The sequence below is a fragment of the Octopus bimaculoides genome, chromosome 8 (genome assembly GCF_046866305.1).
Source record: "Octopus bimaculoides isolate indiv1 chromosome 8, ASM4686630v1, whole genome shotgun sequence".
Classification (NCBI taxonomy): Eukaryota; Metazoa; Mollusca; class Cephalopoda; order Octopoda; family Octopodidae; genus Octopus; species Octopus bimaculoides.
In genome coordinates this window covers 2,550,717-2,563,284 of record NC_142935.1, presented here as the reverse complement: position 1 = coordinate 2,563,284, position 12,568 = coordinate 2,550,717, and the positions used below count along the sequence as shown (strand labels likewise).

At 40.4% G+C, this 12,568-nt stretch overlaps 1 protein-coding gene across 10 annotated transcripts in view; it reads right to left on the bottom strand.

Annotated features, from left to right (window-relative positions):
- Positions 1-12,568, bottom strand: part of LOC106872656 (dystrobrevin beta) — a 310,067-nt gene that overhangs the window by 11,998 nt on the left and 285,501 nt on the right. For all 10 annotated transcript variants that reach the window (XM_089356021.1, XM_089356022.1, XM_089356014.1 and 7 more), the window contains 3 exons: positions 6,222-6,275; positions 3,781-3,958; positions 18-171 (listed from right to left, as the gene is read on the bottom strand). In XM_089356021.1, coding sequence (XP_089212147.1) covers positions 18-171; positions 3,781-3,958; positions 6,222-6,275 — 386 coding nt within the window. The remainder of the gene's footprint in view (positions 1-17; positions 172-3,780; positions 3,959-6,221; positions 6,276-12,568) is intronic.

Sequence of the window (12,568 nt, the reverse complement as noted above, 5' to 3'; positions counted from 1 at the left end):
GGAAAGATTTTACTTACTTTTGGATGATTATCATAGAGTTCTGAATCATCGTCGTCTGTAAGGGCACGGCTGCCATCGTTGGTCCCGATATAGGACTCACCATCATCTGTGACAAGGACACTTGCGTCATCTTCTGTACGGCCATAAGATTCACAGTCATCGGGAATGTATCTGAAGGGGAAAGACCGAGCATGAGAGAGAAATATAACAGAAAGCACATTTAGGATAGCAGAGTAATGGCTAAGGTAGTGAGCAGTTATGTTATGAATTTTTGGTTTGATCCCACTATAAGGTGGAGTGGGGTATTTAGACTAGTGGTTCTCAACTGTGGGCCCCAGGCGTAAACACACAGATGCCCCTTGCCAGTGGCATGTAAAAAGCACCATCCAAATGTGGCTGATGCCAGTACTCCTTGACTGGCTCCTGTGCCAGTGGCACATATAAAGTACTATCCGAACGTGGCCAATGCCAGTTCCCCTTGACTGGCTCCTGTGCCGATGGCATGTAAAAAGCACCCACTACATTCTCGGAGTGGTTGGCATTAGGAAGGACATCCAGATGTAGAAACATTGCTAGATCAGATTGGAGCCTGGTGCAGCCTTCTGGCTCTCCAGACCTGTCGAACCGTCCAGTCCATGCCAGAATGGAAAATGGACGTTAACTGATGATGATATACACACACACCATTTTGATATGCTGCTTGTAAGGATCATTTCAGCTGATTCTTTATATCCATGCTAGTTTTTTCCACAAGGATTTACTACAAAATTATAACATCTTGGAGTTTAACAATCTGTTGTTGAGCCCTTAATTACTGGGGATTTCTATTTTTAATTGTTTATGCATCAATTCTTTTCATATGGATATAAAAACACACATACATACACCAGGCTTCTTTCAGTTTCTGTGTCTTAAATCCACACGGAAGATATTGGCTCAGGGTATAATAGGAGACACTTACCTAAGATGCCATGCAGTGGAACTGAACCCAGAACTGTATGTGTGCCCCACTATACCTTCTACTTATTTATCTGCCAACCTACTGACACGCCCACCCGCATACCTATCCACCTGCCTACCACTTTGTTCATTATGAACATAATTACTCTTGCAAAATTGGACAATATTTATTCACAGCAACAATTAGTGCTCAGTTTCCATAACAACCATTTTCATAGCAACTATTATGAATGATATAATGAGTTAGTATAGTATCAGTACGTGACAACATCTCTCTTAACAGTTTCCATGGTGACAATGTAGCTCAGGCAGCAACTATTGTACAAACTACAGCAATGTTGTGGTAGTTATCAGGTTAACAGTTAGTGCAATGGTTGCCATGACACTAGCAGTAGACCCCAAAAAACTGGCACCCCATAATTTATGACAAAGAGTGTCCCAGTTTGATCTGGTCGACAGAGCCGCCTACACATGAAATAATTAACATGCAAGTGGCTGAGTAACCTACAGACGTGCATACCCTCCATGTAGATTCAGTAGGACACAGTGACATGGCTGCTCACTTTGAATCACTGGTACAACTCATTTTTGCCACTGGAGCAGGGTGAAATAAAGTGTCTTGCTCAAGGACACAAGGTGTCACTGGGAATTGAACTTACGATCATGAGCTGAATACCCTAACCACTAAGCCATGTGTCCTCACAAAATATGAAAAGTTGTCATGACAACAGCAAAGTAACAATAAACATTTTGGCCACAGGTGGGTGTGACCCCTGATCATTTGTACCATGCCTCATTGTTTTGGGTGCCTGTGTAGTCATGAGCAGATGATGACACCCCACCTCTCCCTTGGTCCTGCGGAACATCCAGGATGGGAAAGGTGGAGGAAGAGAGAATGAAAGAGGCTGGCATACATTTTTAGCTGAGAAAACTGGAGTAATGTGAAATGAAGTGCCAGTCGTGGAATTGAACCCACAGCCTTACAATTGTGAGACTAACACTCTAACCATTCGGTCACACACCTTCACTATTAATCTCTATATAATTATGATCATCCTTCCTGCTATGGGCACAAGGCCTGAAATTTGGAGCGGGGGGTTGGACAGCTGATTACATTGACCCATTATTCAACTGGTATTTATTTTATCAACCCCAAAAGGATGAAAGGTAAAAATCATTCTTGGTGGAATTTAAACTCAGAATGTATGGATGGGCAAAATGCCAAGAATTCTGCCGGTTTGCTACCTTAATAATAATGGTTTCAAATTTTGACACAAGGCCAGCAATTTCAAAGAAGGGAATAAGTTGATAATGTCAACCCCAGTATTCAACTGGTACTTATTTTGTTGACCCTGAAAGGATGAAGGGCAAAGTCAACCTCGGTGGAATTCGAACTCAGAACATAAAGATGGACAAAATGCCAGAAAGCATTTTGCCCAGTGGACTAATGATTCTGCCAGCTTGCTTACATAATAATAATAAAAACACTCTATATAGTAATAGCTGATGTAAATGTTGATTGGTTGGTTGGTTTCTCTAGTCACACTTAAAATCGCATAGTGTTAACACAAAAAAATGCAGGATCTGTGCATCAAGTGCACATACTAGATTTGGTGGCAGGCAATGAATAAAGGGATGCTATACACACACACACACAATTTGTAAGTTCAAGGTATTTATACTCTGGTAAAATTAAGAAATCAACTCATAAATAAACAAACCCCCTCAAATCCACCACTACACACACACAGAGTTGCATATCTATGTATGTATTTCTGTATGTTTAAAGATAATCAAAGCAAATTTTCATCATTTCCAGCCACACACCCAGTGAGTATTTCTGCCAAGTTTGGTGAAAATCCATTCAGCCTTTATCCATTAATTTTGCAAACACACAGACAGACAAGTGATTACAATAACCTTGCTATTTGGACCCCGTTGTGTCCACTACTCCGATTGGTTGGTATTGGCACTATTTGTCTCTTACTCTGTTGCATCAATACCAACCAATCAGAGTAGTGGACATAACAGGGCTCAAATAGCAGCCAAAAGCTAGCTGTTACTTGCTACGTTCGAATGTATGTATAATAAAAGGGAGAGAAATTTCATTTGAGTGTATGCTACAATATTGACCCCAGTTTTCAACTGGTACTTAATTTATTGATCCTGAAAGGATAAATGGTAGAGTTGACTCTGGTGGCATTTGAATTCAGAACCTGAAGACAGACGAAATACTGCTAAGCATTTTGCCCGGCATACAATCGATTCTGCCAGCTCACCACCTTAATAATAGTAATAATAATAATAATAATGGTTTCAGATTTTGCTACAAGGCCAGAAATTTCGGGGCAGGGAGTAAGTGAATTATATCAACCCCCAGTCCTCAACTGGTACTTATGTTATCAGCCCTGAAAGGATAAAAGGCAAAATCAACCTTGGCAGAATTTGAACTCAGAATATCAAGATGGATGAAAACGCTGCTAAGCATTTTGCCCAGAATGTTAACGATTCTGCCATCTTGCTACCTTAATAATAATAATAATAATAATATGTTGAATTATCCTTCCAAACTTGCCTATCGTATGATGGGTAACATTTTAGTATAACAATAGTTACTAAAATATCAATATTTCTCACTAGTTACCAACAACACTAGCAAACAGCAAAACAACTATGGTGAGAACAGTTGCTATGACAACGGTTCTATCCTTCTTTTTGCAAGAGAACAAAACAACAATAAAAGGGAGATATTTATCAGTTAATCATCAGGTTTTTATTCCCTGCAACAACAACAACAACAACAGGAAGAACAACACTCACGGATCTGTCTCTGAATCACTTTGGTTTCGACTGCTGCTGTTGCTACCTTTCTGGCGCCTTGCCCTCAACTGTGCCAAGAATTCTGACTCTTGGTCTAGCCGCCGTTTCACCTCATCTCGCCACCCATCAACATCGTCTGATGTCTGGGTGGGGTAATAGGCCTCGATATCCAAATTGCCTTCAAAATGGAAGCATTCATTGACAGAATATTAAATAGGTTTAGTCTATGGTGCCAAAAACTTGTTTGGTAAATATTATTCATTGAACCAAAGAAAAACAAGTAAAAACTTTCAATTAAACTAAATGATTAACAATTACCATCATCATCATCATCATGTCTGCTTTCCCATACCTGCATGGGTCAGAGGAAAATTCATTGAGGCAGATTTGCTGCAGCTGGGTGCCTTTCCTGCCTACAATCCTCGATTGTTTCCAAGTAATGTTTTCCCTTGGCTGGACATGTTTTTCATGAAAGACTTGAAATAAATAACTCAACGTGTACAATAGTGACATTCAATGACAGTCATCAGCTGATGTGAAGACAAGGAGACACAAATACACACATCATCATCATCACCACTTAATGTTCTTTTTTTCTATGCTGGCATGGGTTGGACAGTTTCACAAGAACAGATGAACCAGAAGGCTCTGCCAGATTCAATGTCTGTTTTGGTATGGTTTCTACAGCTGAATGCCTTTCCTAATGCCAACCACTTCACATAGGGTTGTGGGTGCTTTTTACATGACACCAGCAAGGTCACCAAATACCCACAAGATATATATATATACATGCATAGATGTTGAGTTCTTTCGATTTCCGTCTACCAAATCTAATCAATGATTTAGTTGGCCCAAGGCTCTAGAAGATACTTGCTCAAGGTGCCATGCAGTAGGACAGAACCTGAAACCATATGGTTGGAAAACAAACTTCTATTACCACACAGCCATGCCTGCACCTATAAAATTGAATTACATAAGCATAATTTTTAGTGCAAAAACAATGTAATAATTCCTTAACCCTTTCGTTACTATATTTCTGGCCAAAATACACCCCTCATGAGTTTCAATTAAATTCTAAAATAATCATGAATTTAGACTAGTCTCATTAAACACCTGTAACTTTTTTATTTATCAACATATTAATGTGATATTTGGAACATAATTAAAGAAAGGGTTCTTAATCAATTTTATTGCATAATTTTTGTCTGAAAGTTCTCCACGTACTGGGGTACTGCTAGTGTCTCTCACATGTAAATATTGGTTCAGCTTCACGAATCGTACTCGTTCATAATACTGGAAATATATTCATCGCCAAAAGGTTCCTGATTGCTCCAGTAATTTGTTATTCTGGGTAACTGTCTAATACCCATAATAATATTTATGGCAAAAGATGCCCGTATTTCATCTACAGTTGCAGGAAACCGCAAGCTATCTTTTTTTTTCCTGGTTCGTTTACATTCTTCGTAACGGTTTGTTTCCACAGTAATCAGTTCAAACAAGCATGAAAAGGAAGTCTAAAGGTTTCACTTCCTCAGAAAGACTATGGCTAGACCCTGTTTCCTCACAAAAATTGTTAATAAAAACGTCTGTTTTAATTTTTACTCCATTCTGGTGTAAAATCATCCTCGCTGTCACCGTCGCCGCTTTCAGAATCGCTGATTTCGGTTTCGGATCCAGAAATATCCGATTCCTTATCGTTCACCACATGCTTTTGTAGCTCATTCATTCTTTTCTTCGATATCTCCATATCTTCTGTTGAAAAACCTTCAAATTCGGAATCACTGCTTGATAGCATGAAACTCCTCTCCATCTTCAAAGTTGAAAAAAATTAACGCTGCAAAAAATGTGGAAAAAAATCTTCCAAAATTCAGAGTTCAAATATCACGCCAATTAATGTCAGAGACAATAACTCAACCGTTTGCAAAGTGAAATCAGGTGTTTTAACGAATGTACTAACGAAATTTGGGTTCAAATATACATTTAAATAACAATGGGTACACTCGGCCGGGTTAGTAACGAAAGGGTTAATGGCAAATATATTCTTTGCAAAAGGGCTTGTTTCCTTGATCTCTGTAATTTCAAGACAAGCACCAAATTGGCAACTGAACTGAACCATAGATGCCATTCTCTGATTCACCTTTACATTCTGATTGGTTGTTTTGAAACGTGGTTACTTGTTGAATGTCACTCTGTCTCTGTCTGTCCGTCTGTCTGCCACTGTGACCAGCAGACAACCTCTTACTCCAACTCACTTTCATTTTAATTCACTCACTGTCACCTCTATTTCTCTCTACATTGGCTGTTACACAGCCTTTGTCACCTGATAGCCTCTGTATTTCAGACTCTCATTAGCATGGTAGAAACAGCAGAAAAAGAAAAGTAAAGACATGTGACTTGGTCTTTTATATAAAGAGACACAGGAAAGAAGAAAAAAAACTCACCTGAGGCAGCCAAAGTCCCCAGAGCACTACTTTCATCTTCACTGCCACTACCTTCTGGAAATGGTAAAATCAATAAAAGAATTAACCAAAGAATCAAACTGACATTAAAATTACTTTCTGGGAAAAGAAAAACAAAACAAAAACTGGTCTTTTACTATATCCTTTGTGTGAACTTTAGTGTGTGTGTGTGTATATATATATAGAGAGAGACAGACAGACAGACACAGATAGGTATGGTGGTCACAGCTGCAAAACTTTTGGTTCTGGGTCTTCTCTGTCAAGGCCAATACAGCACCAAAGAACACAACATTTGCAGATGACTATATTCTGGCTGTGCAATGCATTGCTGTATCTTCTGGGTTTCTGTCATTCCTGTGTTGAAACACTATTAGCACAACCAAAATATAGTCATCTGCAAATGATGTGTTCTTTAGCCCCAGGTTAGCCATGACAGAGCAGACCAACAATCAAAAACCTTCCGAATGTGACCAGCATATCTATTTTTCTTTGTTTTATCAGATCTAAGACTATATTGTCAAACATTACCTTTTTTTAAGATAGCAGGGTGTGATGAAGGAGATTTAGTTGCTATTTCTAGCAGTGTAACCACATAGAATCTCCTTCAACAGAGGTGGTTCACACCAAATAATACCAAGTTTCAACTGGGTTCAAGAATATAGCAGACAAATTGAATTATGTAAAAGAAAATTTGGTCTCACTTAGAACTCCCTATAAAGAGCATGTTGTTAGGACAAGTAGTAAATGAATGAATATGGATTAAAACTGGATCTAATTTATCTTTAGTGGTGGTCAGGGCCAGAGAGGTTTTAATTTTAAAATAATCTGTAGTGCTAACCAACTGGATTGGATCCATGGCAGTTGATTGGCACAAACAGAACATCCGCTAAAATGCCTTGCAGTATTTTGTTCTGGTCCTTTACATTCGAATCTCACTGAGGTCCATCTTTGCCCTTCAATTAAATAAAATCCCAGTTGTTTCATCAACTGATACTGGTGTGTCTTAGACTTCTTCGAGTGAGAGACAATAACATAGAAATTCATTACTTGTCTTAGTATTGTATATGAAGGGCAGATTGAGAGTTTTAAATGCTAAGGGCCACACAATTCTTGTGAGGACCAGCAAGTTCAGGTATTATTTGTTATGAAAGACACAATGATGGCAGAAATTATCACATATCATCATCATCATCATCATCATCATTGTTTAACATTTAACCTGTTTTATATTCAAACTGGCCAGATCTGACCTTTCATACCTACCCTACTAAGTCATTAAAAAAGTAAAGAATTACATCTGCAAAATCTCAAAGCTCCAAGATAATGCATGATTAATTCAAAACAATGTAAATAAATAAGCCATATCTGCTCCTTTGATGATGACTGTCTTGGATCAATGCTGCCATCCTAAGCATAAGCAAGCAGGCATCGAAATATCTATACAGCTACCACAAAGGAGAAGATTAACTCTTGGGTGTCTCTATACATAGTGGGAGGCACATGGCTCAGTGGTTAGGGTGTTCGACTCCCAATCGTAAGATTATGGTCTCGATTCCCAGATCAGGCACTGCATTGTGCTCTTGAGCAAAACACTTTCTCATTGCTCCAGTCCACTCAGCTGGCAAAAAGGAGTCATCCTGCGAGGGACTGGTGTCCTGTCCAGGTGGAGAATGCATATATGCCATGAAAATTGGGAAGACAGCCCTTAAGACTTGGCATCACTCAAACAGGTAACTTTACCTTTACCTATACATGTCACAACATCATAATGTCCGCCACTACCAATATCTATAGATGTATTCATCTTTTACTCGATTTCAGTCGTTAGACTGTGGCCATGCTGGGGAACTGCCTTGAAAAGGTTTTAGTCAAATAAATCAATGCCAGTATTTATTATTTTTGTGTAAAGCCTGGTACATATTGTATTGGTCTCTGTTGCTGAACTGCTAGGTTACAGGGATTTGAACACACCAACACCGATTGTATATATGTGTATATTTAGCCAGAGGGGAAGCAATTTAGCCAGAGGGGAAGCAGATAAGGAAAGATTTGCCAATGTTCTGCGCCGTGAGGACCAAAGACTCAAGGTATTTCGTGTTGCAAGACAGTGTAGGAGAGAGAATAGTGATGTTGTAGGAGAGAAATGTGTTCGCATGGATGATGGTACGCTTGCATTAAATGAGGATGCAAAGAAAGAGGTCTGGAGATGCCACTACGATAGATTGCTTAATAAAGAGAATGAATGGGAGAAAGAGAGCCTGCCTTATGTCGACCCAATAGAGGGACCAGCTATCCGAGTTGATAGTACCAGGGTAGATAAAGCAATTAAGAGTATGAAGACCGGGAAAGCCCCCGGCCCATCAGGAATCACTGCAGAGATGCTCAAAATATCTGGCAGTGTTGGCTATAGCCTAGTCACCCGTATTACGAACCAGGTGATACACGAAGGAGTCATACCCTATGACTGGTGTAGCAGCATCATAGTCAACTGCTACAAAGGTAAAGGGGACGCTTTAGATACAAATAATTACAGAGGCATCAAGCTGTTAGATCAGGTTATGAAAGTTACAGAGAGGGTCATAGCCCAACTAATTAGGGAGCGAATCAATTTAGATGAGATGCAGTTTGGGTTCGTGCCAGGTAAAAGCACTACTGATGCCTTATTTCTAGTGAGACAGTTGCAAGAGAAATACCTAGCTAAGGATAAACCTCTGTACCTGGCTTTCGTTGACATGGAGAAAGCCTTTGACAGGGTCCCCCGATCCCTTATCTGGTGGTCAATGAGGAAACTTGGGATAGAAGAATGGTTAGTGAGAGCTGTGCGAGCCATGTACAGAGATGCTGCCAGTAAGGTGAGGGTTGGAAATGAGTACAGCAATGAATTCCGGGTAGAGGTAGGGGTCCACCAAGGTTCCGTCCTCAGCCCCCTATTATTTACCATAGTCCTCCAGGCAATCACAGAGGAGTTCAAGACAGGTTGCCCCTGGGAGCTCCTCTATGCTGATGACCTTGCCCTAATTGCGGAGTCACTATCAGAACTAGAGGAGAAGTTTCAGGTGTGGAAGCAAGGTCTAGAATTGAAGGGCCTTAGAGTCAACCTAGCTAAAACCAAAATCCTAATAAGTAGGAAGGTAGATAAAACACAAACCCCTTCAGGTAGATGGCCCTGCTCAGTATGTAGAAAAGGAGTAGGTAGTAACTCTATAAGATGTACCCGGTGCAAGCTATGGACACATAAGAGGTGCAGCAACATCAAAGGCAGGTTAACTAGCAAGTTAGTTTTTGTTTGTGGCAGATGTTCAGGTGCAATAAAGACTGCAAACAAACAGGAAACAACTTCTATCTCATTCCAGGGAGAAAAACTAGAGGTAGTCGATAGCTTCCGCTATCTGGGCGACCAAGTTAGTAGTGGGGGTGGGTGCGCTGAAAGTGTAGCTGCTAGAATAAGAATAGCCTGGGCAAAGTTTAGAGAGCTCTTACCCCTGCTGGCGACAAAGGGACTCTCACTCAGAGTAAAAGGCAGACTGTATGACGCATGCGTACGAACAACCATGCTACATGGCAGTGAAACATGGGCTGTAACTGCTGAGGACATACGTAAGCTCGCAAGGAATGAAGCCAGTATGCTCCGTTGGATGTGTAATGTCAATGTGAATACCCGTCAGAGTGTAAGTATCTTGAGAGAAAAGCTGAACATTAGAAGCATCAGTTGTGGCGTGCAAGAGAGACGATTGCGCTGGTATGGACATGTGGTGAGAATGGAGGAGGATAGCTGCGTGAAAAAGTGCCACACCCTAACAGTTGAGGGAACCCGTGGAAGAGGTAGGCCCAGGAAGACCTGGGCTGAGGTGGTGAGGCAAGACCTTCGTACATTGGGCCTCACCGAGGCGATGACTACGGACCGAGACCTTTGGAAATGGGCTGTGCGTGAGAAGACCCGGCAAGCCAAGTAAGATCGTTGCCAGTGCCCCTGGACTGGTTCTTGTGCGGTTGGCACATGAGATGCACCATTTTGAGCGTGGCCGTTGCCAGTACCGCCTGACTGGCTCCTGTAGGATTTTCGAGCGAGATCGTTGCCAGTGCCCCTGGACTGGCTTGTGCGGGTGGCACATAAAAGACACCATTTCGAGCGTGGCCGTTTTCGTGCGGGTGACACGTAAAAGCACCCACTACACTCTCTGAGTGGTTGGCGTTAGGAAGGGCATCCAGCTGTAGAAACTCTGCCAAATCAGACTGGAGCCTGGTGTTGCCATCCGGTTTCACCAGTCCTCAGTCAAATCGTCCAACCCATGCTAGCATGGAAAGCGGACGTTAAACGATGATGATGATGATGATGTACGATGGGTTTCTTCAAGTTTCCGTCTACCAAACCCACTCAAGACTTTGGTAGGCCTAAGGCTATACTAGAAGACACTTGCCCAGGGTGCCACGCAGTGGGACTGAACCTGGAACCATGTGGTTGGGAAGCAAGCTTCGTACTACAGTCATGCTTATGTTTGTTTTGGATATTCTGATTTGAGAATGTAAGATCCAACCAGGTTACAATAACAATTGTTGTTAAGACAACGTACTGTATCTATGAGGTTTTTACCCCAAATACACATATATTTTGACATGTATACATACATGTATAGGCATACATACACATGCATATCCATGTATACATACACGTGTGTGTGTATGTATGTGTACATAAATGCATGCATACATGTACATCCACAGAGATGGTGGTTTAGAAGAGAGATAGAAAAACTGACTAAATAGTTAGCTGAGCTGTCACACAGATATTCGATTGCGTAGTTTCTCTTTCAAACCGTTTAAGTGGTTAAAACATTAAAAACTATCTGATAAGACACTTAGGGAAGTTGACAATCTGACAAAGTAGGGTGTGGGGGGGGGGGGTATTTTTGAGATAAACATTTCAAATGGTACTTTGACATTTTCTCAAAACCGTCAGCTATTCTTGGATAAAGAATCGGTGCTTCTAAAGTCCATACCCTGATATCAAAAGTCCTCACCAATTATCAGTTGCTATAGAAATAATATTCTACTTGACATTTAATACTTAAAAAAATCTATGTGTTTCTGGTTCTATTATGCAAAATCAATGTTAACGATGATGTAAATTACATCTAAATAATAATTCTCTTATTTGTTTCAGTCATTTGACTGCGGCCATGCTGGAGCACCACCTTTAGTTGAACAGATCGACCCCAGGACTTATTCTTTGTAAGCCTAGTACTCATTCTATCGGTCTGTTTTGCTGAACCACTAAGTTTTGAGGATGTAAACACACCAATACCAGTTGTCAAGCAATGGTGGTGGGAGGGACAGATGCACAAATATATACATACACACACACACATATATATATATATATATATATATGATGGGCTTCTTTCACTTTCCGTCTACCAAATCCACTCACAAGGCTTTGGTTGGCCCGAGGCTATTGTAGAAGACACTTGCCCAAGGTGCCACGCAGTGAGACTGAACCTGGACCCATGTGGGTTGGTAAGCAAGCTACTTACCACACAGCCATGCCTGTGCCTAATAATAATAATAATATCTATTCACAAACCATCACATTGTCACCATTTGTTTGTTTTTTATTTCCTTGTTGACCAAATCTATTTTACAAGAGAGCACCATTCTCTTTGAGTTTTGTTTTGTCAGCAACACCTTAATATCAACACATCTTTTATCTTTCCTTTACTTGTTTCAGTCATTAGACTGTGACCATGCTGGAGCAATGCCTTCAAAGGTTTTTGTTGGGAGAGATCAACCCCAGTACTCATTTTCCTAAGTCCGCTACTTATTCTATCGGTCTCTTTTGCCAAACTGCTAAGTTACAGGGACGTTAACAAACCAACATCGGTTGACAAGTGGCAGTGAGGGAGAAACACAAGCACACACATATGAAAGGCTTCCACATAGTTTCCACTGACCAAATTTAATCACAAGGCATCGATTGGTCCAGGACTATAAAAGAATAAAGTTGCCCAACTTGGTGCACAGTGGGATTGAAACTAAACCCACATGATTACAAAGAAGGCTTCGTAACTACAGTGATGCCTTTACTTATTTGATAATTAGAAATACAATTTTTTAAAAATCGTTTTCACCATTTTTACCTGTCTGATCATCTTCCCTACAGATTCTGTATACAAACTTTCTGTTTTAAAGAGATTTAAATTAAATCTTTGATAATTTTGGGATTATTTCAAATTTAATTTATGTCTCAAATGTCAGAAAAACTTCTGTTTTGGAGTTCATAGTTATTTTTACATCTGAACGACAGCGATTCAGGTTGAATTCTTGGGTAGGTA